This window comes from Schistocerca americana, chromosome X, assembly GCF_021461395.2.
Source record: "Schistocerca americana isolate TAMUIC-IGC-003095 chromosome X, iqSchAmer2.1, whole genome shotgun sequence".
Lineage (NCBI taxonomy): Eukaryota > Metazoa > Arthropoda > Insecta > Orthoptera > Acrididae > Schistocerca > Schistocerca americana.
Genome location: NC_060130.1, coordinates 575,243,195 through 575,270,990, shown reverse-complemented (window position 1 = coordinate 575,270,990; position 27,796 = coordinate 575,243,195). Strand labels below are relative to the sequence as shown.

At 40.7% G+C, this 27,796-nt stretch overlaps 1 protein-coding gene across 2 annotated transcripts in view; it reads left to right on the top strand.

Annotated features, from left to right (window-relative positions):
• The first annotated feature begins 2,776 nt into the window (after positions 1–2,776).
• LOC124555244 (tolloid-like protein 1) overlaps positions 2,777–27,796 on the top strand; it is a 584,842-nt gene continuing 559,822 nt past the window's right edge. For both annotated transcript variants that reach the window (XM_047129105.1, XM_047129104.1), the window contains exon 1: positions 2,777–2,910. In XM_047129105.1, coding sequence (XP_046985061.1) covers positions 2,796–2,910 — 115 coding nt within the window. In that variant the 5' untranslated portion in view covers positions 2,777–2,795. The remainder of the gene's footprint in view (positions 2,911–27,796) is intronic.

Below are 27,796 nucleotides of genomic sequence, written 5' to 3'. Positions count from 1 at the left end.
GGGAATTCCTCGAAGAATCGGTTTAGAGAAGCTGCTGCACTGCGATTTGTGGCACTACAACGTTTACACACAACAGCCGCCCCTACACTTTTTGACACTGCCTGTTCAAAACTGACTGGACGATGTACATTCGGGGGGACGGCGGTTCAAACCCTGGAGTTAGGTTTTCCGTGATTTTGCTAAATCGATTTATGTAGATGTCGGGTGGATTCCTTTGAAAAGAACACGAAATGTTTCCTTGTACTTCTATCTGAACCTAAGCTTGTGTTCCGTCTCTGTTGACTTCGTCGTCGACGGGACGTTAAACTCTAGCCTAATCTTCATTTTTTCCTCACTCCATTAAACATTGCGGAGAGGTCTGGAATCTAATACAGAAGATTGCCGCAAAGTGTAGACATCTGGAACCTTACGCTGCTGCCTCTCCTCACCTTGACGTCCAAATACTGGGCGTGAAAACGTCTCCAGCCTGCTAGATTAGAACTGCATACCTCCAAGCCGAGCTCCAGAGCACTGATTTCCGTTATCGATCTTGGCCACTATGTTGTAAGTTTCCCCGCTGGCCAGTGTGGCCGAGCGGTTCTAGGCGCTTCAGTCTGGAACCGCGCGACCGCTACAGTCGCAGGTTCGAATCCTGCCTCGGGCATGGATGTGTGTGATGTCCTTAGGTTAGTTAGGTTTAAGTAGTTCTAAGTTCTAGGGGACTGATGACCTCAGCTGTTAAGTCCCATTGTGCTCAGAGCCATTTGAACCATTTTTTTTGTAAGTCTCTCCCTTCAGCCTTTTAACTCCGCCTTACCCTTGTAACAAACACCATTTTCTCCTAACTGAATTCGTCCTGAAGTGTAGAAAACGAAACTCTGTCATCTGCAAGAAAGTCTTTTCCGCTCCTGTCGACAAAAGCTGTTGAGGTGATTTAGGGGGTGTTGGAATCAAAGGAAGCTTCTGTTAAACTAAAACAAAATAACACTTCCACGATTTTAATAAGCTGAATCTTTGAATATTAGTTGCACTCTTTTACTGCTAGACTGACGGGTCTGTGTCTCAGACCGAACACGTAATGTAATGGAAATCGTTAAAAAACAAAAATGTAAAGTTGCATATTCCTGTAATGCGTCGATGCTAGCTAAGAATAACGACACTATTGCCGTTGAGGTTAAAAAAAGAGCTTTAGAAGTAAAGCCCTGTTCACTTTGTCCAGGCCCATATTGACTGTCAGCAACTGATGCTTGTGCTTCAAACCTATGTCACCGTACCAGAACCGGCGCCTAAATGGTTCAAATGGCTCTGAGCACTATGGGACTTAACATCTGTGGTCATCAGTCCCCTAGAACTTAGAACTACTTAAACCTAACCAACCTAAGGACATCACACACATCCATGCCCGAGGCAGGATTCGAACCTGCGACCGTAGCAGTCCCGCGGTTCCGGACTGCGCGCCTAGAACCACTAGACCACCGCGGCCGGCAACCGGCGCCTAACGACAGGTCTTGACACCAACACCGCTTTATCACATTCGTGTTCGTAGAGTTACCGCGATCGTTACTTACAAAAAGTGTTCCAATTCAGTCTCTCGATCGCTTTCTTTTATTTCAATATGTCCGGTTTCGGGCCAGTTTTCCATTTCCACATCTGTTACAAAAATCATAAAATAATTGAAATTGGTTCAAAATACAAATGGTATACAGTTTAAGTTTGTAAAGCTTCAAGATTATTAAGAAATTCCCCAAATTTGCGTAGAATACCATGTTTCATTTGTTATATTTAGAAACATCTTATGTATTACATCACTCGACAGAGGGCATTTTCGAGCGCTAAAAACTTTGCACCAATTAGGATATTTATTCAAAATATTTTTAAAAAATTAGATAATTGCTTCGTAAACGCCTTTTAAAAGATTTTAGTGTTATTAGGTTTCACATTGTTTCATGCTGTACTGAGGAGCGTTTCTTATGAATTACGTGAGTCCAATCCATAAAAATACAGGGTGCTTTTCAGTGCTTTAGGTGTTGCACTAGTCAGGTGTTTTAAAAATTTAGTTATAAAGCCGCAGCAAGGTGATGTATAGCTAGTTATGACAGTGAACTTTCAGTTCCATATCCGACAGGTTACTCTGTAACTGTAACCAAAAGTATTGGCACAAATTTGTATCATAACCAATTTCTTTAGAATACTGAACCTTTTCAAACATAAATTATAAATCATTAATATTTTGAACCAGTTGTGATTACAAAATAATTTTTGAAATAGATCTGAAGATGGGCAGCTGGCCCGAAACCGGTCATATTGAAGTACAGGGAACGATCTTGAGATTGAATCTGGATGTTTTTTTATTAACACTACTAACACGCAAATCCTGTAGCACACAGTGTAAACATTATTCCCATAAAGTTGGGTACCCATACAGTAAATAGTTTTCTGTCCACACTGTCTCACGTAGCGAAAGTTTAATTATGACCGCCCTGAATGTGTAGAATGGTTTGAGACCTTTTCCACGCCGTGGTTTTCAACTGAGTCGGGCCGTGTCCTTCCCGCACCCGAGACAAACACGTGGTTTAGCTTACGGGGTGCTTTTTTACGTGGAAGTGTCGTCGAAGAAATGAGAACTTTTTACACGATAGCTTCCCATCCCTTCCGGCGCGGCGCGAGGGGACGCGTTTTGGGGAGGCGCAAGTGCGCGGGGCGCGCAACAGGTGGTGGCAGGCTGCGCGCATGCGCGGAGCGCCAGACGAGCGGGTGACGCGCCGCACAGGGCCGGAGGGCCAGTGCGTCTGCAGCCGCGTCGCTGGACGCGCACCATGCCTCTGCTGCTCCTCGTCCTCGCGGCGCTGCCGGCGTGCACCGGCGCCACCACCAGCGCCGGGCTGCCGCACCGCGTCTCCAATGACTTCGACATGGACCCGTGTAAAGGCGGTGAGTAGCTGCACACCACGTCTATTTAATTATTTGATATTCTACCCAGCGGGCCGCTACCAAAATATTCTTTCCATCAACAATTAGCTACTGTCCGAGAGTGAAGAGACAAGCAGGTACCTCTCACTCTGTTATAAAAGGTCTTCCTCAGAAAAGCTATCCATGTTTGGAAATACTCACTGTATCATTAATACTTTTCAAGCCTTTCTATGACTTCTGCTTTCGGCGTTTCTGCTTTCAAGATTAACTGCCATCGCTTTTTGATACACCTTCTATAAGTAGTGCATCGTGTGCACAACGCAAATAGTCACAAAAACGATGTCAGAAATTCATTTAAACACAAAATTCACTTAGTGGAAGAGGTTTTTTTCGAATAGAAGTCATCATTGGTGATTTAAATTACGAATAAAGGTTGTAGGCAAGTACATAAAAGAAATTTCATGTGTGGTGACAGGTAATGGTCCGCGAAATTATTTAAAATTGGTTCCGGCCTACCCTGAAGTGAACTAAGGAAGCACCAAAGTGTTTGAGGAAGACCAGATGATGAGCCACACACATACAGGATACGCTTATATGCTAATAGAACTGAATATATGAAGTATAACAGTGACGTACATCATTTTCCGCTGTGACTGCATGACTGTGACAAAAAAATGTCGAGGAGAGAGATTCGCAGACGGAGTGCGGCATAGTAACGTAAAACTCTCTATTATCTAGTAGTGCGTCCCAAACACGGAACATTGCGGTAGCGCATCAGATCCAAATCTGTTTGAATCATGGAAAGAACATGATCATGGTTGAAGGTGAAATCAGAAAGACAATTGCATCATTTCCTCCATGCACCATTTTAACAATAAAATGTTGAGAAAGTTACAGAAACAAGTTAAACTTCACGGGTAGAGCGAAGAGCGAGTTATGTTGCTATAGCCGATTTCGGGCTCAAGTCCATCTTCAACTGTCAAAAAATATAGGTTCCAAAGTTTTATCGATGACATTACACTATCAAGTTGGGCAATGCTGAGCATGGAAACCGAGCGCATCTCTCCGAAGCAACTGCCGCGGTGGTTTTAGAAAACCACGGAATCTTGATTGCAGTATGAAAATTTGCGCGGCATATCTTACGAATACAAGTTTACTGTCCTAAACGCTGTTCTGATGCGACAATGTGTTACCTTACGATACTTGCGTCCGTCAGACTTTAAAATATGAAAAAAATGGGTTGCGAATATGTATTACGCCTAGCTATAAACGAAAGCAAGCGTAGCTTCATGCTTTGTAACTGATGACTGCCTTAAGATGCGTGAGGGTCCTATCACAATCAGCTTTAGAGTAGATAGGCCACATGTGAACCGAGAAGCATTCCCTTCTCTGGATCACCAGCGCACTTAAGTGTGGACGCAAATATTGAGAGATTTTGAGTGGACGTCTTTCAGGAAACCATACTTTCATCTCAGAAGAGGCCTATAAATGGCGCTGCTTGAAAATTAAGTGTCTGCCTCAGGGCTAACACAGCCATGACCGATACAGGGAATGTAGTTTCCATTTATCGTGCTATGATACGCTTAATACAGAGATTGGAGTCCATTAAAATGGGTATTTTCAGTTAAAGGATGTGATTCGTCTCAACATTATGCTAGCACATTACCTGAAGCACCACCCATTTTCAACAAAACACTAAGAAATGACTGTGCAGTACTTAACTGCTAAATAACAATACCATATTTTGCTGTTCAGATTCTATGCGTGTATAATATACTTTTTTAGTGCAAGTGAATCAAAGTTAAATTTGTGCCTAGTTATCAAGAATATATTTCGTACTCTAATATATAATCTGAACGGCTTTCTTTAAATCTCCAAATAAAATACTTGACTAATTCTTCTAAGAAGCTGTAGCTTATTAACGTTTCAGGAGTTAGGATAGTACAACAACACAGAACCTGCGTAGATAAAGCTAGTGGGCATTGCCAGCGATATTACGTTATAAGTGTGTGGATGGAATGTCATTAATTTCTGTGTCTTGGCTACTTTGTTTATTTGATACTGGGAGACTAACAGTTAATATGCTACCCGACAAAGTACGAACTACTGCTTTGTATCCAGTCAGACTTTACACAAAGGGGCAGCAGTGGACATTACTGGATGTCACCTAGAGATTTTTCCGGCGCAAATCAGGTAGTATATATTCTCTACAATGTCATGGAGTATCTGCTGGTAATGGCAAGTTTTGCACAGACATCGTATGTAAGATCATCTAAGCACTGACTATGCACATTTTAGGAATTCTGTTAGAAATAGTGACGCGTGATTGACAACAGTTCACAACAGCCGGCCAACAGTCGTTTTCCCAATACCAATCGTTGTAGAATTTTCTTCCCACAGATTGCTGTCACACATTTTTTGTACTGGAACACATGGACGTGAAGAGGTCCAGATTTCCGTCTTATTTGTTATTAACTATAGACTACATCTCACAATCAGACTGGAGTCTAAACGCGAGGCGTATTTCAGGATATCGCTCGCAGCAGCAGAATCAGAAGAAGACCAGAGACTACGCCGAAATATTGTAGAGAAGAGGAGACTGCTAACCCGGCTGTGTACCTGGATATTAGTCTTTTGCAAGTAACCCGTGACAAAACCACGCAATGTGTGTCTCGGACAATACTTTGTGGAAACTTTGGCGTGACTGCGTTTCTTTCTCACAACACTGACATTTATTTCTATGTAGGTGGTGTGGGATGCAACTGAGTTTTTAAGTTTGAAAACCATGTTCCACGAATGATGGCGATACTTCGCGTTTGGCAAGCACGAGCTAGTGACCGCACGCTGGCTTACCTGCACATGACAACGCCTCCGGTGACAATCGGACCGCTAGTTTCCGCATTTTGAGTAGAAATTGAACTTTTTTCGTTAAATATCGTGTTATCTAAAATGTTAGTAGCCATCCAGGTGATTACTGAAGTTTGATTTTACGAAAATATATTTCTGGAATTTCAGAACTCGCTGTTTTTGCTGATTTTCTAGAAATTGTTGTCTTTTTCTTCCTCTTCACCGTGAGAAGATACTTAATACAACTCGCATACTTTTCTCTAAGATGGTTCTACAAGATGGGAGAAATGAAAGATAGCAGTAAGCACAGAGTTGAAATAGGTCTATTGTGTCGAGAATTGCCTTATGAGGTATGGGTTATCACGGAAGATATCCAACGTCATTCAGATATCTGCAAACACACTGCAGCCTTTTCAGAAGGTACTGAAAGTGCATAACCTGTACTACATTCGCAAATTTAGTCATCCTTCTGTGATACTTGAAATGTACACTTTTCAGGTTTTATAAAACTTTAGATTCTGTTTAATTTTCCTCACACTTACTGTCCTAACTTCTGTGTGAACATAAACCTACATATCTGAAGACGTCTCGCGTGTCAGATAAATAATTTCCTAGCCTGACGTATCGAGACGATTGTTGTTGCGATATGATTGACGTAGGAGTAATGTGTGCTGTAACAAGAACTATAATTTTTGACTCACGCGAAAATTCACGACAGTTTTAATTATTACGCCCATGTAGACTGAAATGCATTCGCAATACAAATTGACTTCGCGTTCTCGTAAAACCATTGAAAAGTGCTGTTTTTTATATGATCAAACGTAATTACTATCATTTTTAACGCTTAAAATGAGTGGGACTAACGCATCCCGAAATCTAATTGGAAAACTAGAGCATATGCTAGTTGTCAAAGGAATTTCATTTTATCAAGAAGAATAAGAAAAAATTGCACACATTCTAACTGTAAGACCTTATGTCTGTTTCCTCACTTGAGGATTCAATGAAAACATCAGTGTTCGTTATGTTCTTTAGATGTTCAATACGAACAATACGTACGAAGCAGATTCGCTCAGGTGAATTCGTATAGCTGATTCACTCATCATAAGTTATTAAAGTTAGTTATCAGAGTAAAGATATACGCACTTTAGACACGCTAATACCTAAAATAAATTTCTGGATTAAACACTCATATTCTGCACGGATGCAACACGCTAGCAGAAGTCTGTAAAAAAATGGCGTTTTACTAACCTGCACTATTTTGTCCTTTTACTGGGAAGATAAATGTACCAAATAGTAATAACAAGGAAAGGTGCAAGCGTTTTTCGATAAAAGGTGGTGAAGCGACCTAATTTAATAGAATATAAGATGAGGTTAGGACCATATTTAAATCGCATTCATATTTTTTTCCACGGATGACATCAAAATACGGCATGAAGCAATACTTATATAAAAGATGCTAATTAAAATAACATCTACAACAGTTCATCCAAACTTTCTTCTCCCTAAGCCTATTTTGCCGTTTCGTTTTATTTCTGAGTGCAGTTTTTCAGGAATTATGCCATAAACACAACCTTTGCTTTCAACACAGTCTTCCCAGCTGAAGGCTTAGCGATAACCTCATCAACGGTCATGCCACCTGATTCTTGTCGTTGTTGCATAAGAACATTAAACAGCCGCCGCTCTTTAGGAAAAAAAAAAAACCAAATTGTCTCGGGTAATAAATTAAAGATTTTGTAGAAAATATCATGTAGAAGATAACAGTTCGTTGACAGCTCGTGACCTTTTTGTGATCATTTTCAGACCCCTTCGGGAACTGAACTACCCACCATTAATGAGGGCTAACGATCATATTTTTGCATAGCCCAGTTTGTTTGGTGCATAGAAATTATTCAAGAGAACGAATAATTGAGAATAATATAGCGCCCAGATAATTCCAGATAATTTCGTAATTATATGATTGTCAGTCAACATACAAAATTTGCTACGGTAGTAAAAGTACTCAATCCAGGCCTCTGAAACGTCTTTATAAGCCAACTGACGATATTTTGCAAGGATTAATCCTGTTTATCCGTGCAGAAAACTAATATGCATGCGTCGGATAACCTGGAAGGGCATCAATCCTTTCACTCCTACGCTACCGGAAAAACGATAGTCAAATTTCACCAGCAAAACTAAGTAGGTGGCTTCTTGTTAACACATTGTTAACATTTACTACCCGTTGGCTCAACATTAAACGCATGAGGAGCAGAAGAAACTTCTATCTGTCTCCTAATCGACGATAAATATCTGTGTCGCATTGCACCTACTGCCAAAAAACCCAGTGGACCATAAGTAGGTGAATACCAACTTTTACTACAAGTGAATGATGTTGCACTACTAAATTTACAGAAGCAAAATGCTTAATTAAATGCTATGCTTAGCTATCCAAAGTTGTACCATTGAAAAAGTGTGCAGCTGTTTTTGGTACTCAATCTGGCAATAGTCGCCTCGAATCCTGCTGGAAGAACAAATTGTGATTACCGTCATTTGCTTTGTAGGAAGAATACAGTACGCTAACCGCCTGGGTTAATCTCAAAGCAACGCTGTGTCGTTTGGCGCGAGGTTGTCTGAAAATGTCGAAGACGATCCAACTATCTGATGGGTACTATAAGTCCGAACACTCCTCAGTGCTATTTGAGGAAAGTAGGCAGCGTCACAGCCTATTTCTCTTCCCCATTTATAACAGCATTAGTAGAAAGCTACAGAGCATAGGCGATCATGAAAGCAAACAAGACTATTAATTTTTCTGTAATTTCGTGAAATAGTTCTTGTCTAATTTAAATGAAGTATTACCAGTGAAACAAACACGTGCCTTATGGACGTTGACATTGAAAAACGATTGTTGTGTAAATTACAAAGAGAAGTAAGTCAACTGTAGAGCTACGTGAGGTTCCTTGTTTTTGTATTAGCCACTCTGAAATTAATTTTAGCCTATGGCGCTGTCATTTGAAGAAAAATCTAGTTTCTTTTTATTCTTATTTGACTAGTTAGAAGATAACCACCATTCGTAACATAATACTTGAGGTTCCCTAGTAATGTTATAATTTTTCTTTCTTTTCCCTAGCGTTTATCACCAATAGTACAGGGTCCGCTTTTTCAGGGTTTGGCAAATTTTATTTTTATTGTTTAACTGCGTGCCTGGATGCCCTTCCTGACACCGAAGCTTAATTCTCCAAAAATGGCTCAAATGGCTCTGAGCACTATGGGACTCAACATCTGTGGTCATAAGTCCCCTAGAACTTAGAACTACTTAAACCTAACGACATCACACACATCCATGCCCGAGGCAGGATTCGAACCTGCGACCGTAGCGGTCACGCGGTTCCAGACTGAAGCGTCTTTAACCGCTCGGCCACACCGACCGGCCTTAATTCTCCGCAGAGGGCTAGTTGAGCTGATGAAAAGTCTACGGACTGTATTCTTATGAGACACAAAATTTGGCTCTTTAGGAATATCTGTCTTGACTTCTTATTTTCGCGACCCTGAGAGATTTGAGTACCTCAAGTGCGCCAGTTTTATTCGCACAGGGTAATCGGGTTTCGTGAGTTAAATGACAAGCAAGTTCTAAGTAACTACTACAATTCGTAATTATCTCAATGAGATGGTCGTAATCGTGGCTAAGCAGATATCGCTCAAGCCCCTTATTGCTGTTCATACAATAAAACTCATCCACACTTTTACTAAAGAATCTGTCGATAATATACGAAGGGTATTAGCGGTACAAAATAAAAGAATATGATACAGTGTTTCCGCATAAATGTGTGATTATTCCCACTTGAAGAAACTTACGTTAGTATATGCGTCTTAACAGATCGTGGCTTGGAGTGGGAATGGTAGAGAGGGAAGACGCAATAGAATTATATCAGACAAAAGACGGATATTGATTTACAAAGATATCTTTGTCACTGAACCTATTCGTATAGACTTTGAACATTATGATTTCATGTTTTGCATGCAAGAGTCTTTTCTTCATTACAAATAATACTCCTCATAGCCAGATTATTATAACTGCTCTTACGAAAAAAAGTTATTTTACTTAAACAGAAAGAAAAGAAAATTTACTGGTACGTCATTATAACAGTCGTCAAGGTAACTTATGGGATGGAGCTCGTTTTCTGTCTGTGAATCGAGTTAAACTATGTCCTTCGTGTTACTGTGTTAAGTGTTCGTGTATTTCATTTTCTGAAGCGAAATTTTGGCACCAGTCCAGCATTTGCCTAAACGAACGGGAGAAACCGCGTAAAAATCCCGCTCAGGCTGGCTGGTGTACCAGACGCTGCACGGATTCGATCTGGAGCTGGTTCACCTCTCTCTCTCTCTCTCTCTCTCTCTCTCTCTCTCTCTCTCTCACTCTCTTTCTCTCCCTCTCCTTCGCTCTCGCAAGTTTTCACCTGCGCGTTACCCAATATGAGCAGGTCATTAATGTTATAATTTTTACAGGAGACAAAACCATATCAATAATACGCTAACAGCATCGTGTGATTCCTCACAATAGTACTAGAAATCAGCTATAAGACCTAAACATGACAGCTATGCGCTGATCTGCGTGAACAGTCTTTGTAGAGGCTACCCGCTTCAGTGGCTAGCTAGTGGCGTAGTAGATAATAGTTCATTCTTTCGGTTCGTATTCGTCAGGTTCATTGTCATTAAAAAGGTATCCAATTTGTTTAAGGTTTTTCTAAAGCTGCACCAGCATCACATAAGATACTGAGAAGACAATGAAGCGATACCGTTTCCAGTAATATAACGTTTCGAGTGCAGAAATGGCTATTTTCTGATATGCTGTGTACAGAAATAGTTTGAACTTGCAGAAGCAGGAAGACTAAGACTCGTGATTATTGATCCCTTATCCTCTTTGGCCATCACACAGTAGTAGTTACAAATAGGCTTTCATGGACATCACATTTTAGCTGAAAATAAATACTGAAAATATAACATCCTGTTAGTTAGCAAGTGACGAATGAACTATGCTATTATCTTACAAAGCAAAGTAGGGTAGTGTCACAGAGCAATTACCTGAGGGGCTGGGTAAGAGGAGAAAGATGTAAAACTATCACGCCGTATGATTCCAACGCATCTGAAATGTCAGTGTGCTGGCTACGTGAGTGCTGTCAACGACAGCAAAATATTCTGGGCCACGGGCAGCGTCATTCTTTTCTTCTACTTCTTTCATAAACTACACTTTTTTATTCCTCTGCTTGGATTTTCTACAGAAGTTGTCAGGTGTGCAACTGATTAGATCACTTCACTTTCCTGTTTTACGTCTTCCACGAACTTCAGGAGGCTCGTGAAGAAGACCCTATCAGCAGAGTGGTCGAAATTTTACATTTACAGAAGTAGAAGAGAAACATGATGCGTCTTAAAACCTCCAGAAAATTTTACTTGAACTTAAAGTATACATGTGTCATATAATGTTTAAGACCTCACGGACGGAACACGCTGATAATCAAGAAGCCTTTATAAATATTGATTAAAACGAGAACCAATCTGATCAATGAAACGAGAGAAATAACCGTACTTTAGGCACTATTTCTGGAATTAAGAGTATGACCTTACGTAGCTAACTGTAGAAAAAATGGAAGATAAGGAATGAACTGAACACAAAAAACTTCCGTGAAGACAAAACCTGAGGCACTGGTACGAGTTAATGGACATTACCCGACTGATACATCAAATGCAAAATAAGAAGAAATATTCTACGGTGATCACATATTTTCTACGAGAAAATAGTGTCTGAAGACATGTAACAGAAGCCCTACCAACTAATAAAACCAGAGTACTAGACTAGGAATAAATTGTAGTAATTATGTTTTCAAGTATTCTCATTCACTTCAGAGCGTTAATTGACATTGACGGCGCTGCCAGACGCATGTGAGCCACTAAACTACGGAGAGAGTGTTTTAAAAAGGGTAACTGATTGAGAAATCTAAATTACTTACTTTCCTTTGAGACAGGAATATTCAAACTGTTGTTGTACAATATGTTTTGCACGTTAACACATCGGTATTCCACCCTGCAATGAAAGTCTAAATTTTTGCCTTTGGCAGGTGTTTTCCCAGATGCAATATTTGACTGTATCTACAGAAAGTTAGCTTCCGTATATATGAGGACAAGTAAACAATAGGTCGAAGATCATACTGTACATGCATTGAAGAATCACTTGAACCAGTGAACATATCCTTATCACTTGGTTTTCGCAGTCTCATGACTACATAATAAGCGGATTGACCGAGCAGGTGATGAGGCTAACCACTGAAATTTTTATTTGATAACTCTCAAAGCCTTTTAAATAAAACAAATGTTATTAAGATCATACATCTTTATTCTTCAAGTTTACGTATTTGCAACCCTTTGCCACTAGGGTGCTCCTAAATGTACCGTGTAAGATGGCGGTGGATAACGAAACTATGTCGATGTGTGAGAAACAGCGTACTGTAACCGGGTTTCGAATTCGAAGAGTTCGTCCAGAGATGGAGCACCCTCTCCTACAGCATGACAATGCCAGACCGCACACGAGCGCTGCGACATCTGCAACCATCTGACGCCTTGGTTTCACTTTACGGTCCCGACTTGGTCCCATCCGATTTTTATCTGTTTCCACAACTTAAAGAACACCTTGGAGGACTTCACTTTGATAGTGATGAAGCGGTGCATGCAGAGGTGACGTTGTGGCTCCGTCAACATAGTCAAACTTTCTACAGTGACGGTATCAAAAAATGGTATATTGTTGGGAGAAATGTGTTCATCTCCAGGTTGAGTATGTTAAGAAATAAATATATACACATAAAGAATAAAGATGTAGAATGTGAATGACGTTTCTTTTATTTAAAAAGCCTTAAGAATTTTCACATTGAAAATTCGGAGGAATTACTTTCCAGCACACCCTCGTAATTCCAGACGAATGTGCTGGTAGATGTTGCTACGAGGCGACAGCAGCTTTCCTTACCTATGTTCGCCCACCCGAACTAATGATCAGTCTACAATAATATACACGATAATCGACTTATGGATTCAAAACTTTCGTCTGTCCTTTCTCCGTAAATTATATTTTCGGTTCCAAATCTGTATGCTTTACACGCTGTTTGGAAAACACACCATTTGTTCAAGAGAATAACGGAGATAAAATTTCATATGTGTACTGGAAGTAGTGATACCGTATTTGCTGTTTTTTGGTACTGGTTGTCACATTCATCACTTTCAATGGTTTTAGCACTCAAGCTTTCTTTTTTTAAAATCTTCGGGTCATACAATCTCTATGAGACTTCAGTTTTTCACATCTACTAGCACCGAAAGCAATGTGTGTCATCCACGTTGATGTAGTCGTCAGACCAAAAACTGGTTTGATGCAGCACTCCATGCTAGTCTGTCTTGTGTAAGTTTTTTCATATCATCACGTCTGTTTGAACATGCTACTGTATTCATACCTTGTTCACTCTCTGCATTATTTACCCTCGATACGTGCCTCCGTTATGAAATTCTCACGGTTCTGATTGTGTGTCTTTTTCAGTTTACTATTTGTGCTTCAAATACACTGCTGGTTATTAAAATTGCAACAACATGAAGACAGCTGCTACAGACGTCAAACTGGCTTGACATATATTACATGATTGGATATGCAAATTATAAACTTGTCTGTGTAATCGCAGAATCTAAATTCTGTGTACAAGAAGAGATTGTGCCTCAGGTTCCTCATTCAAAAATCAAATTCGAATGATGGTTGTTAGTGAGAAGTTAGTGTCATGCGTCGTGTGAGAAGAAACGTTTACCAACACGTTCCCGAGTACTTCCGCAAGCAGCTAGGAGATGAGCCTCGGGGAGGACCAGGAAACTTTTCCTGAGACCATAACAGCCATCTTCCAATCTCCATAGCTTGGGTGGCACAGCAGCACAGCCCATGTGAACCTTGAATTGTATCTCAGCGTGCCGGGGGTTAACTATCTAGACAAATGAGAAATCTTGCTTGGTTCTAATTACAAGCACGGTTGCGCAGTACACTGTAGTGCAATGTAATGAAGTGCAGTGTAGTGTTGTATATTAGTGTAGTTAAGAATTATTAACTAAACTAAACTTCGCCCGAACAGGCCATAAAGTCCCAACGGTACCGACCGGCCGCCGTGTCATCCTCACCCCACAATCATCACTTTATGCGGATATGGAGGGGCATGTGGCCAGCACAGCGCTCTCCCGGCTGTATGTCAGCTTACGAAACCGGAACCGCTACTTCGCAATCAAGTAGCTTCTCAGTTTGCCTCACAAGATCTGAGTGCACCGCATTTGCCAACAGCGCTCGGCAGACCTGATGGTCACCCATCAAAGTGCTAGCCCAGCCTGACAGCGCTTAACACCCGTGATCTGACGGGAACTGGTGCTATCACGGCGGCAAGGCTGTTGGCAGTTGAGCATTACAAATTACAAAATTTCTGATCCAGCAATGCACCAGAGTAAAGCAGACCAGTAGCATGTGCCTTTTGGATTCCAGATGAATATATATCTCCGCGTCAAATTACCAAATGGAGTATGCAGCTTTTTTTTCTTTCTTGACTTTTTTCTTATTGCGTATATATTTTACGTAGATTTTTTTCCATCATAAAAACCATAATGCTTATTATACTAACACATGTGAAATTATGTTCAAATATTGTGTTCTATATTCACGCCAATTCATGTGCAACATTTGATAATTTCTTGTATCTAGAAAATACATTAAAAGTAGCAAATAAATAACAAATAATAGCCGGCCATGGTGGCCGAGCGGTTCTAGGCGCTGCAGTCTGGAGCCGCGCGACCGCTACGGTCGCAGGTTCGAATCCTGCGTAGGGCATGGATGTGTGTGATGTCCTTAGGTTAGTTAGGTTTAAGTAGTTCTAAGTTCTAGGAGACTGATGACCTCAGAAGTTAAGTCCCATAGTGCTCAGAGCCATTTGAACCATTTTTTGATCAAATAATAACGTTCTGGAATGATTGCTGCTCTTGATGGTCGCGACCCAACGAGAAATCGACAGGTACATGGGATAGCGATACATTGACACGTCCCCTTAGAAAAATTTATGAATTACTGTGCTGATAAACCTCTTACATTATTTGCTTTCCAAACAGCTGAGCAAAACTGAACGTACTCAAACATTCACTAAAGTGACACACAATACTTTTAGCGCAACGCAATCTGACTTTCAGTAATCGCTACAAAGAATGGCCCTGACTAACATTAACCTATACCTTTCACAATGCACTTATCTCACAAAAATCTTCGTTACTCGAACTACTGCAATACAGCGAGCGCCACTACTGCCAGCTAAATAAAAGATTCAAACTACTGAAGGCACTAACTACTGATAGGCATAGTTAGCAAATGAAAGATTTTGATAGAGAACAAACAATGTATTTACCTTAATAGTGTTGAAGAGTCATAATATACATAGCAGTTCATGACGTCCAGTCTTACAAATTTCAAAACTGCGCCATCTCTCTCCCCACATCTCCACTGCTGGCGGCTCACCTCCAACTGCGCAACGCTACGCGCTGTTAACAGCCAACTGTCCAACACTACAATAGCCAACAACAATGCAAACCAGCCACAGACTGCACACAGCACAGCCAGTGATTTTCATACAGAGCGCTATGTGGTGTTACCAATAAAAAAACCTATACAGTCTACTTACATAGCCCCCATGCTCCCCACAAAAAATTTTACAAATTGTTTTGGGCAGTGGCCAATACAGATTTGATAAAATTTTTCATAGAATTTATTTGTGGCTACTTAGAGAATGAACCAGCTGTAAGAATGCAATCGGTCATTCACGATTGCCACAGTGGAGGAGAATTTTATCATGCCTTCCTCTCGGCATATTGGTCTAAAGCTACACAAGACCGAGTAAAACATAGCATCATAATGATGAAACATTTCGAACAATCTGAATTTTCCAGGCTTGTGAAATATTTTGAAGACATGTTGCACAAGAATCAGTACCTGTCAAACCCATACAGCCCCTCAGAACTCATCCGCATTTGCTTAATCAAATTACCTGAACATTTACGACATATTATTTTGGCACGACGTTGCAAAGACGACATTGAAGCTTTTCAGGGACTCTTACAAGAATTAGAAATTGACACTGACAATCGCGGAACGCGAAAACAGGAACACAACAATTACAGGTCACATCCGTCGCAATTCCGCGATGAAATAAATAATAATTGGACACGACAAGGCTATTCTCACAACACAAATCGTGACCAAAACAGACACCACCCGTATGACAACCGTTGGCAGAGTGGTAATAATTACAGGGAAAGATCACCTCTCCACGGTAGTGACTATCACAGAGACAATCAGAGAAACAGACAATATGGGAACCAAAATAATTATTATCAAGGGAGACAGAATAACATTAGACGCAACGGTCCAGCGCGCAGTTACGATTCAGGGAGAAATTCTCCACCACGTGACCGACAAGAAAGAAACTATGGAATCTACCGACATGACGACAGACGATATGATCGTAACGACAGAGCTGAATTGCATTAGAACTGGCGGGATTCAAGCAGAGCAGGGCCCTCTCGACAAGGTGAATTTGTAGAAGTTAGGTCTCCAAATCCCAATAACGACGCGCGCCAACAAAGACACAATAGGCAATGACTCATACCGCTGGCAGCCACAAAACGTACTTATGAAACTGACGACGCAGCTGCCGTAGCTAGTAATTACGTAAAAATGGAAGACATTAGGGACACCTTACTCCAGGAGCACGACGTAAAACATAACAACATTGCATATCCTGTGATTCACATTACAGTAAATGACGTAAAATTTACGGCAGTACTTGACTCTGGCAGTCCCATTTCAGTAATTAGTGAAACAGCCTTTAGCAAATGCAACAAATCGAACGATTCTCCCACACTTCCGTTACGTAAGATTAAATTACAAGGTGCAATCTTTGGAAAAAGTCTAGATGTACGCCAACAAACCAACTTAGAATTCTTTTGTCAAAGCCACAGCTTCTCTATGAACTTTCTTATTGTTCCATTATTGTCGACGGAAATTATATCGGGAGTAGACTTTTTGAATGAATACAAAGTAATCTTAAACTTTCACGATGCTGAAATAAGTTTAGAGAAAGAAGGTAGATCAACAGCTTTGAAATTTGAAGATTGGTTCTCAAACCATGACGAAGAAATTAATCCGCTTTACCTCCTGTTAGGCAACAGTTCGGAATTTTCGACGGAACTTGACACTAACAATCACTCTGCAAGTACTGACAGGGATGATATCGACGGCGCATTTGATACTAATGAGTTAATTCAGAATAAAATTCAAACAATTGAGAATTGTAATGACAGTGATAGGCAAGACCTTTTTGAGATTTTACAAGCACATTCCACAGTTTTTACTCACAAAACAGGAACAATCAAGGGATTTCAATACCAATTTCGTGTTCGTGAGCATACTAAATTTTGTGTTAGACCATACGTAATTCCAGCACAGTAATTCATAAATTTTTCTAAGGGGACGTTTCAACATACGTATACAGATGGCGGCAAGTACGTGGGATAGCGATACGCACATAGACAGATGGCGGCATTACTACGTATGCAAGGTATAAAAGGGCAATGCATTGGCGGAGCTGTCATTCCTACTCAAGTGATTCATCTCAAAAGGTTTCCGACGTGATTGTCGACGCACGACGGGAATTAACAGACTCTGAATGCGGAGTGGTAGCTGGCGAAAGATGTATGGGACATTCCATTTCGGAAATCGTTAGAGAATCCAATATTCAGAGATACACAGTGTCAAGAGTGTGCCGAGAGTACCAAATTTAAGGCATTGCCTCTCACCACAGATAACGTAGTGACCGATGGCGTTCGTTTTACGACCGAGAGCAGCGGCGTTTGTGTAGATCTCAGTGCTAGCAGACAAGCAACACTGCGTGAAATAACCGCGGAAATTAATGTGGGATGTACGACGAACGTATCCTTTAGGACACTGCGGTGAAATGTGGCGTTAATGGATCATGGCAGCAGACGACCCACACGTGTGCCTTTGCTAATAGCACGAAATCACCTGCAGCGTCCCTCCTGTGTTCGTGACCATATCTGTTGGACCCTAAATGACGGTAAAACCGTGACCTGGTCAAATGAGTCCCGATTTCACTTGGCAGGAGCTGATGGTAGTGTTGGAGTGTGGCACAGACCCCACGAAGCCATGGGCCCAGGTTGTCAACAAGGCACATTGTAAGCTGGTGGTGGCTCCGTAATGGTGCGGGCCGTGTTTACGTGGAACGGACTCGGTCGTCTGGTCAAAATGAACCGATCGTTCACTAGAAATAGTTATGTTCGGCTACTTGGATACCATTTGCAGCCATTCATGGTCTTTAGGTTCCCAAACAACGATAGGTCCTCTGATCTAACTGTACCGAACACTGACTGCTTGGAGACCATTTGCAGACATTCGTGGGCTTCTTGTTCCTAAGCAACGATTGAATTTTTATGGATGATAACGCACCATGTCAGCGGGTCACAATTGTTCGCGAATGATTTGAAGAACATTCTGGGTAATTCGAGCGAATGATTTGCTCACTCAGATCGCCCGACATGAATCCCATCAGACATTTATGGGATGTAATTGAGAGGTCAGTTCGTGCACAAAATACTTCGCCGGCAACACTTTCGCAATTATGGACGTCTGTAGAGGCATCATGGCTCAGTATTTCTGGTGGGGGCTTCCAATGATTGATTGAGTCCGCGTCACGTCGAGTTACTGCACTACGCCGTGCAAGAGGAGGTCCGACACGATGTTAGGAGGTCACCGTAGTGTACTCTCCCTTCTATGCTGAATAAGCAGCTTTCGTTATTTGGTATCCTTTCTAGTGTTTCATTTTTAGTGGGCAACAATGTGTGTGACACGGCAATAGAACACTAATCCGAAATTGTGATGCAACTGAAGAAAGTCATTACGTCGACATTACGTCTGACTTCAGTGTCGACTGGGTGTTGTGTGCTGTCCTTGGGTTAGTTAGGTTTAAGTCGTTCTAAGTTCTAGGGAACTGATGACTGATGACCATAGATGTTAAGTCCCATAGTGCTCAGAGCCACTTCAGTGTCAGATTCCACTTAGAAAGAGTTTTACCTTTCATCTTGCGGCAATTGTTCACCTTTCGAAGAGGAATAATTTACAACGGTGAACTCACAATCTTACTGGTTGTTCACTTCCTGTCGGTCACAGAATAAATATTTTCGTCTGATGATTTGCAAGTGATAAAGTCGTGTAGCAGGTAAAAGAAGAAACCGAAACCGAATTACAACGACCGTTTCGGAAATAACATTCGACTTTTCACCAACTCGGGTCACCTTTATCACTGTACCAGTGTCTGTGTAGTGTTTTGTCAATTAACATCGTCTCTGTTTCGGGTGACATAGCCAATAATGAGACCACGTGAACCATCGTGAAGTTATGGTATCATTCGCCCGTTCTGTTCAAATAGTATTCATGCAATAACAAGTTTTTTGTATCTGACTTAGACAAATATATCAAAATAACCGACGCTGTACGCAACATATTTCTCACAAAATATATATTACTGTACGGCTTCCCATTAGTCAAATTTTTTATAGTGAGGACAAAAATGACTGATCTGTACATACAAATCCGTACCCTTTTCAATTTCCTGTTATTACAGTGGCTCAAAAGTAAGCCCTGAGGAAGGTTTCGTCTTATTAAATGTAGTTGTGAGATATAAAATGTAATGTAGATTACATTTTTCCTTAGGGAGAAGAACTTGCAATTTGAGATGACGCTTTGTTCCTCGATTGTTCACGATACAGCAAAACTTTTCTAAAGGGGCGTTTCGTTGAAATAATATGGAGACTTAGAGAGGACCAAACGCTAACAGGAAACACTTCGCCATTAGAAAAGTGGTTTCCGTAACGGGGTTGAAATGCTATGAATATTTCCATACTTATTCTCATTGGACTTTTTGAAACTTTATTTTAGACTGAAAGCTGTACTTGACGCTGTCTAGATCCTAGAGCTTTATAACTTTGAAGACAATGCTCTTTAGACGGTTGCAAGCAAATGCACCTCGCGACCTGACCAAAGCTGATGCCAGTATCTCTCCTACTCGCGATAGGCAAGGATCTGTGTTCGAATCCCGATCCTACTGACTATTTTAACATTAAAAAGTTTCATTACTGGGTTTCAGCGAAGAACAACTGTTTCGATTATAAGAGTTTAGCAAACATTTAAGACAGAAAATATCTACTTTCAAAATACCTACACCCGTTGAAAAACATATTTATTTACGTTGCGGCGTTTTTGGATCTTTCAGATAAATTTACGATCTCGTTCGTGAGCTCCTTCCATTCAGTTATCTAGCGGCTCCACGTCTTTAATTAGGTCTATAATCGCCATCGGTGTCTACAAAGCGAACGTGTTCCCTTGGGCTTTCCTACCATCACAAGTTTGGATCCCATATGTCCGGGCACGCTTGGTGCATGCTCTGCCCATTGAAATTGGTTCGCTTTTATTTTCTGAAAAATGTTCGGTTTTCGAGTCACAGCAGAGAGTTCTTAATCCTCAATTTTCTCCATCCACCTGTATCTCGCACTGGACGAAAGATATTTCTTGAGACTTTTCGCTCAAAAATTGGAAGTTCTCATCGTCCTCTTTTTTATTAGTCAATGTCTCAGATCAATATTACAGAACATAACTGTCGTCGGATTATACACCTTTATCTCGACTGTGCGGATGACAGCATGTGACGTCGTAGTGTGTTTCATACTGAAATTATTTCTGGGTGAATTCACAGTCCGTTGCTAAGTTGTTGGCGTTGCTAAACAAGCTGCCCAGATGTCATTACAATTAGAGAAAATCATACGGAAAGCTTCATAACACTTGATATTTTCAGCATTGCTTTTCAGGACGATCTTTCTTGCCTTCTGTGGTAGGACGCGTAGTCTCTACGTGATATCAGCTTCCGACGCTGCCAGAGCTGCTATGATATCTTAAAATACTAATATATCAGTTCTTCCATTAAGGTATGCATCTTTGGCAAATGGTTCAAATGGCTCTGAGCACTATGGGACTTAACATCTATGGTCATCAGTCCCCTAGAACTTAGAACTACTTAAACCTAACTAACCTAAGGACATCACACAACACCCAGTCATCACTAGGCAGAGAAAATCCCTGACCCCGCCGGGAATCGAGCCCGGGAACCCGGGTGCGGGAAGCGAGAATGCTACCACACGACCACGAGCTGCGGACAGGTATGCATCTTTCTCATATAATTTATTTCCCGGACGGCTATATAAAACACTAGGAGCACTTGGTTGAGCAATATCTCCAAAATAAAATAACTTTATCACAAACCTGTGTTGATGTCAATATCTCAGGATGTCTCTCCTTGGTCTCTTACGTCTTTGTGTTATCCCTTAGGTACATGCTTTCACGATGCCCATTAACTTTCTTCGTATCCCAAGTCCCCTCAGAAAGTTGTACAGGATCAGCCTGTGGACATTGCCGCACGTCTTAGATAAATAAATGAAGACAGCCAAAATGGGTTTATACTTACCTCATACTAAACATCTGATCCAGGGTTTATCTTCCTACCCGAAATCATGTCTGATAATCTCAGTTTCTTAAATAAGCGACTAATGTCTTTATAAGGCATATTCACCAGTGAAATTCCCTAAATTTATCATGAAGCCTTTTGCTGTTATTCTTATACATTGGGATGATTGTAGACGATTTTCATTCCCCCAATTCAGAATTTATATAGTTCTCTCTGCAGCCGTGGTCCGCCTTCGTACCCGAGTGACAGCCGGTACGGTAGCTCAACGTGTTTGGTTAAGGGACAGTCCACTTTCCGGAAAAAAGTAAGTTTTCATTGACGGAATTTGAGAGATCTCATGAGACATCCGCACAGAAATGCTGAAGAAAAACGACGAAGAAACAGATAAAAAGGAAGAAAAAGGAAAAAAAAATGTAGTCAGCGTGGATGACTGCCATGTGGAGAAATCGGGTTCAATTCCTGGTACTGCTAGGTTTTTTTTTCTTAATGGGGGAACTGGAACGGAAGTCACTCAGCTTCGTGATGTCAAATTAGGAGCTACTTGAATGAGAAGAAGGGACTCCACACAAAGCCGACAACAGCTGAGAGAGCAGTGTGCTGATCCCACACCCCTTCGTGCTGCATTCAAATGAAGCTATTGGCTGAGGATGACAAGGCGGTCGGTCGGTCCCGATTGGGCGTCTAAGCCAGAACGGCAGACCTTTTCTCTTACCTCTGAAGTCTTGATCTCTTCTCTTGAATATCCACGAAATTGTTTATTCTGTCTTAACCTGGAATGTAGCCATTCTTTAACTCTCAAATTAGGGCTTGACGTCTCGTCGTAACTCTCAAATCGCTGATGTCACATTCTCCTCCGCTACGTATCTGCCTCCCTTCAGTGCTTCAAATATGGAAAATCGTTTTAGGGATCCTGTTTTATCGAAAACTGACATTCTGAACCCGTGGCTGTGTACAAAATATAGGTTGACTCTTACAGAGAAGACAACAACAACCAGCCACTTTTTACAATGCTAATTATTTATTTTAGTTGCGCCGTTATCCGTTTCGATCTGAAAGATACATTTTCACTAGCTTTGATATTTTATTTTCCCAAATGATGAAACTTCCTTGGGGTGGTTGTGTCGTTGAAGAAACCAAGCCATTACATTACAGTGCTGACTGCCTGTGATCATACAATAGCGAAGGCTGTATGATGCACTGTTTTTAAGTATATTTATGCACACAATCTGAAGCACCACTCATACACCAAGAAATTTTCCCACAAGGAAGTATATACACAAAGATGGCGACATCGCTACGATGACAATGCGAATAAATATACTTAAAGAAGTGCATCACACAGTCTTCGTTGCTGCATGATCACAGTCAGTCAGCACTGTAAGGTAATGGCGTGGTTTTTTCAAAGACAGCACCACCCCAAGGATATTTCATAATTAGGGAAAACAAAATGTGATATCTAATGTAAAATATATTTTAGCGTGAACTAGCTGTCTGAAGATGATTCTTTTGGTTGGAAACCGGTGACGGAGCTATTTAAATAATTAAACAGCATTGTAAAAAGTGGCTGGTTGCTTTGTCTTCTCTGTAAGACTCAGCCTGTATTTTAGAGATCCTCTACTCTCAGCAGTTCCTCTATGTATTTCTTGCATCTGCCTAACATATTCTCCCTATTTGTGAACATTTTTACGAGAGAAAGAAAAGTTAAATGCTGCTAGCTTGTGGGCTACAGTATACAACAAGGTCAGCGACTCTGCACTTCAGTTTCCTCCTGAGAAATTAAGGAGCGTTTTCACTCAACATTAGAGTATATGCCTGTTTCGAAATTTTGAGAGATATTTTATTCGTGCGCTAGATCGAGGCTCGAACCTTGAACCTTACCTTTGGTGGGAACTAGTACTCTTACCGAATGACCTGTCCAGATATGAGTCACAACCCCCCCCCCCCCCCCCCCCCCTGCTGACAACGGTCTGTGAGTCTTGAGGAGTCAGTCGGTAAGAACTTTTCCCGCGGAAGATAAGATTTTGGTTTCAAGCCTCGGTCTGGCACACATTTTTAATCTACCAGAGAGTTGCGAAACAGCTTGTAAGATATAGGTGCTGTCTGCTGAGAAAGAAATTTTGACAGTTACAATGTGCTCCAAGCAATAGAGGAATCATTTTCGACGAAATATTTGTATATCAAATTTACCATATCGAAATGAAACAGCTGGATATATGTTGCAGGAACTCCATTATAAACTAAATAAAAATCGAGCAACTTGCATTGAGTACATTTTGTCTTTACATGTTACGTTAGCGCACATTTATCTAAAACTGAAAACATTAGCGGTCAAATACTGAATAACGAAAGTGGAAAGAATTTGCCTTTCTCACATAAAGTAACGTTTACCATAATGATTTTTGTGTCGGCGTGTTGACCATTTATCTGATTCACAAGCATGCCGAAGTTTGATGTTAGAGGACATTCCACTTCTGTGTAGATCAATGCAGTGCAATTGGTCCTCAAATCCATCTCAGTAACCAAACATCCAAACAACAAATAAATAGAAGTACGCAAAACAAAATTTGCTGGATTCACACGAGCGTGCCTTCCATTTCAGATTTAGATGACAACCGGCATGAGTCCCAAAACGTCGATCATGAGGAACTCAACTCGCACTATTCTGACATGTCATCATGAAAGCCATGGATCAAGCCAGTCTGGTAGATGCAGTATTTCTCAACTTACGAAAATCATTTGACTCAGTATCACACCTACGCTTATTATCAACAGTACGATCGTATGTGGTGTCAAGCGAAATTAGTAATTGTTGAGGTCTTCTAAGCAGTGAGGACGCAGTGTGTTATCTTGCATAGAAGTAACTTCAGGTGTGCCTCAGGAATGTTTGTTGGGGCTTACGCTGTTCATGTCGTACATTAATTGCCTTGCTGACAATATTAATAGTAACCTCCGACTTTTCGCAGATGATGTAGTTTTCTACAATGAAATAGTGTCATAAAAAATCTTCAAAAATATTCAGTTGGATGTTGATAACATATATAAGTGATGCAAAGATTTCTACGAGCCTTAAATGTTCGGAAATGTAAAACTTTGCTCTTCACAAAAGGAAAAAAAAAAGTATGTTATGACTACAGTATAAACGAGTCATAAAAATACCTGGATATAACACTTTTTGGGGATATGAAATAGAACGATCGCATATTCTCAGTTGTAGGTAAAGCATGTGGCAGACTTCGGTTTATCGGTAGACTACCAGTGAAATGCAAATTAATCGTTCGACACATCCTAGAATATCTCTCAACTTTGTGGGATCTGTACCTAATAGGACCAACAGGGGATACTGAACGTGTACGGAGAAAAGAAACACAAATGATTAGAAGAACGTTTGACGTGTGGGTAAGTGCCGCAGAGATTCTGAAGAAACTGAACAGGGAGACACTTGAAGATAGACTCAAGCTATCCCGAGAAAGCCGACTTACAAAGTTTCAAGGCCAGCTTTAAGTGATTAATTTAGGAATATGCTACAACCCCCTGCGTATCGCTCCCGTAGATATCGTGAGGACAAGTTTAGATTAAATATAGTGCGCACAGAGGCATTTAAAAAGCCAATCTTCCCGAGTTCCTTACGGGTATAGAACAGTAAGAACCCCTAATAACTAGTGCGTTGGGAAGTACCCTCTGCCATGCAGTTCACAGTAGTTTGCAGAGTATGGACATAGTTGTAGATATTGTTAGACGATATGGCAATATGTATGAAAGTCATTTACACTGTTTAACGATGAATTAATGTGGTACCATGCACGAGTATGATGAGAGCCATTAAAAATTAATCCCAGCTCTGTGCTATAGTTTTCCTCGCCGGATCCTAAAACGGATATTCCAGTTTGGATTCCTAGTGACTGCTGTAGATTTATCTGTGATAGGGTCTTTTCCTTTCTTTGAGACAAGTGACGAGCTGCTTCCGTCTAGAATATGTGTTAGTGTCGCTAGATTGAACGACATTAATTAGACTGTGATCTCTTCCAAGATATCGTGTGTCCACTACTGACATTAGTAGTTCGCAAGGCACGCTGCGTGTCCTTTAATGGACGTGCTATGTAGCGCGCTATTTTATGAAGCGCGTTCCGCATATTCACATCGAATATTTAACACACTATAGAGTCAATGGGGTATGTGGAAAAACGTATGCGACTGAGAATTGTGTTCGATGAGTAAAGTAAATAGTATGGACAGATGCCTAGCCGCATATACTGCCACTGATTATTGTTGAGGGTGTAAGCAGCAATGGAATAGTTGTTTTGTAAATTTAATTCCGTTTGTTTGTTTCCATAGTGCATGTAACCACAACAGTCGCAGTACTAAATTGCGTCACTGATGTACTACAGTTAATAATTTTCATATACGCAGCGAAGGAGATTTCAGATAATGAATTTTGTGAGAATTGCAAATAACTGTGACCCGTTATTCATTTCTCTGAAATAACGAGGTTAGCCAACATGTCGCCGATCATACCACTTTATACAGTGGGAGACCATCGACGCTCAATGTCTGCTTCTGCTGTACCAAACACACAGCAAGTGACTGCGGTTGAATCTATACGTTTGCTGTTAGTTTCATTCCTATTAACATTTTTAATCGGTAAAAAGTATTAATGATGTAAAATCTGGAAAAACATTTACAAGAGTGACAGTTGCTAAGCTTTTACCTGCAATGAACGCAACACTATCCTTCGTACAAGTGCGGAAAGTCTTTGGGTGACACATTTGGAATCGTATTAATTCAAACCATAAAGTTGCCGCTCCTGCTGATTTTTAAAACTCTCTTCTTAATAAAACATGTTCACTAAGAACCACAACAAGCTCATGTAGTGTGCGGAAAACTGGAAAAGTGCTGCGATCCATAGTACGACATACCGGTATGTGACGGTACTACCATCACAGAACTTGCAAAACATTCAGAAGAGCGGCATACTATGTAGGCAAACGTTTGTACAGTTAGGCAGTTAATTGATGCTTGACACTGATGCACTCGTTATCACTCACACGTGTACAGTGCACAGTCGCAATAAACAAGTGGGAAAGAGAGTTAAACGGCGCTGTTTCATAGAAGCAAATAGTGTAAGAAGAGCTGATTCAGAAGTGAAATTAAGAACCTGCACGTCACCCACTATAAAAATGAAAGAAAAGAAAGAAGGTATAAACAAAATTATTTATGTTTTATGTTCGAATGAATGAAATAAGCGGAAAGATGTCCGATACTACTGGAGAAGGAAATTTAGTTTCTTTGAGAAGACGAAGTGTGATCAAGAGGTAACGGGAATTTTTTAAATTCGTGGGCTTTATACATCCGCTTTCCTATATTTTTATCTTGTTGGTACACATGTTCCCAATAATTGTTTGTATTTTCTGCTGTTTTGAACATTTAGTTCATTGTTGACCGTCAAAAACGTTACACGTGTTTTCGGGTGCTTGGCGGTTTTTTACTCACGGAAAAGATGGATCAAAGAATTTGCATTGAACTTTGCTTGAAAAATGTAATGAAGTGCGGCACCGCATTCTAAATGTTGACTGCGGCTTTTGGCGAATCTACTATGATTAAGACAAGAGTTTACGAGTGGTTAAACGTTTCAAAGAGGGTCGAGAAGACGTTGAAGAGGACGACCGCCCTGGACGCACTAGCACATCAATTACTAACGACACTGTGGAATAAGCAAATAAAATGGCTCTATAAAATCTTCGAATCACCATCAGAGAAGTTTCTGATGATGTTGGCGTATCCTTTGGCTCATGCCAAGCAATTTTTTGGGATGTTTTGGGCATGAGACGCGTAGCAACAAACATTGTTCCGAAATTGCTAAGTTTCGACCAAAACCGACATCGCGTAGACATCACACAGAAATTGCTGAATGAAGCCAACAACGATCCAGGCCTTCTAAGGAAGGTTATAACAGGTGATGAAACATGGGATACAGGTATAACGTCGAAACCAAGGCTCAGTCGTCCCAATGAAAACTGCCTAGAGAGCCAAGACCGAAAAAAATCGACAGGTTCAGATTATATTACATTCAGTTTTCGTTCCATAGAGCCAAAAAATGAGATGATTCTCGTGGGTGTGGAACATGTCAGAAAGTATAACACAAAAATATAAAACAGTTGAGTATAGTACTTACCACCCTGATCGTTTGTTAGGATATTGTCGAAATAGGTGATTACAATGCGGTAAACTGGAACAGCTAATATTTACAGAATTAACAAGCTGTCACAATAAAAGATTGTTATACACTATTAATAAATTTATCATACACAAAATCCCTAATCTTGACTGTTGTGACCAAGTGCTGTGAAAACTGAAATCTAACAGACATGTTTACTTAAGCTGGCTTAACTATCTCTGTTAAGATATTCATCTATAGAGTAGAAGGATTTGCCTATCAAAAAGTCTTCCAAACTCTGTTT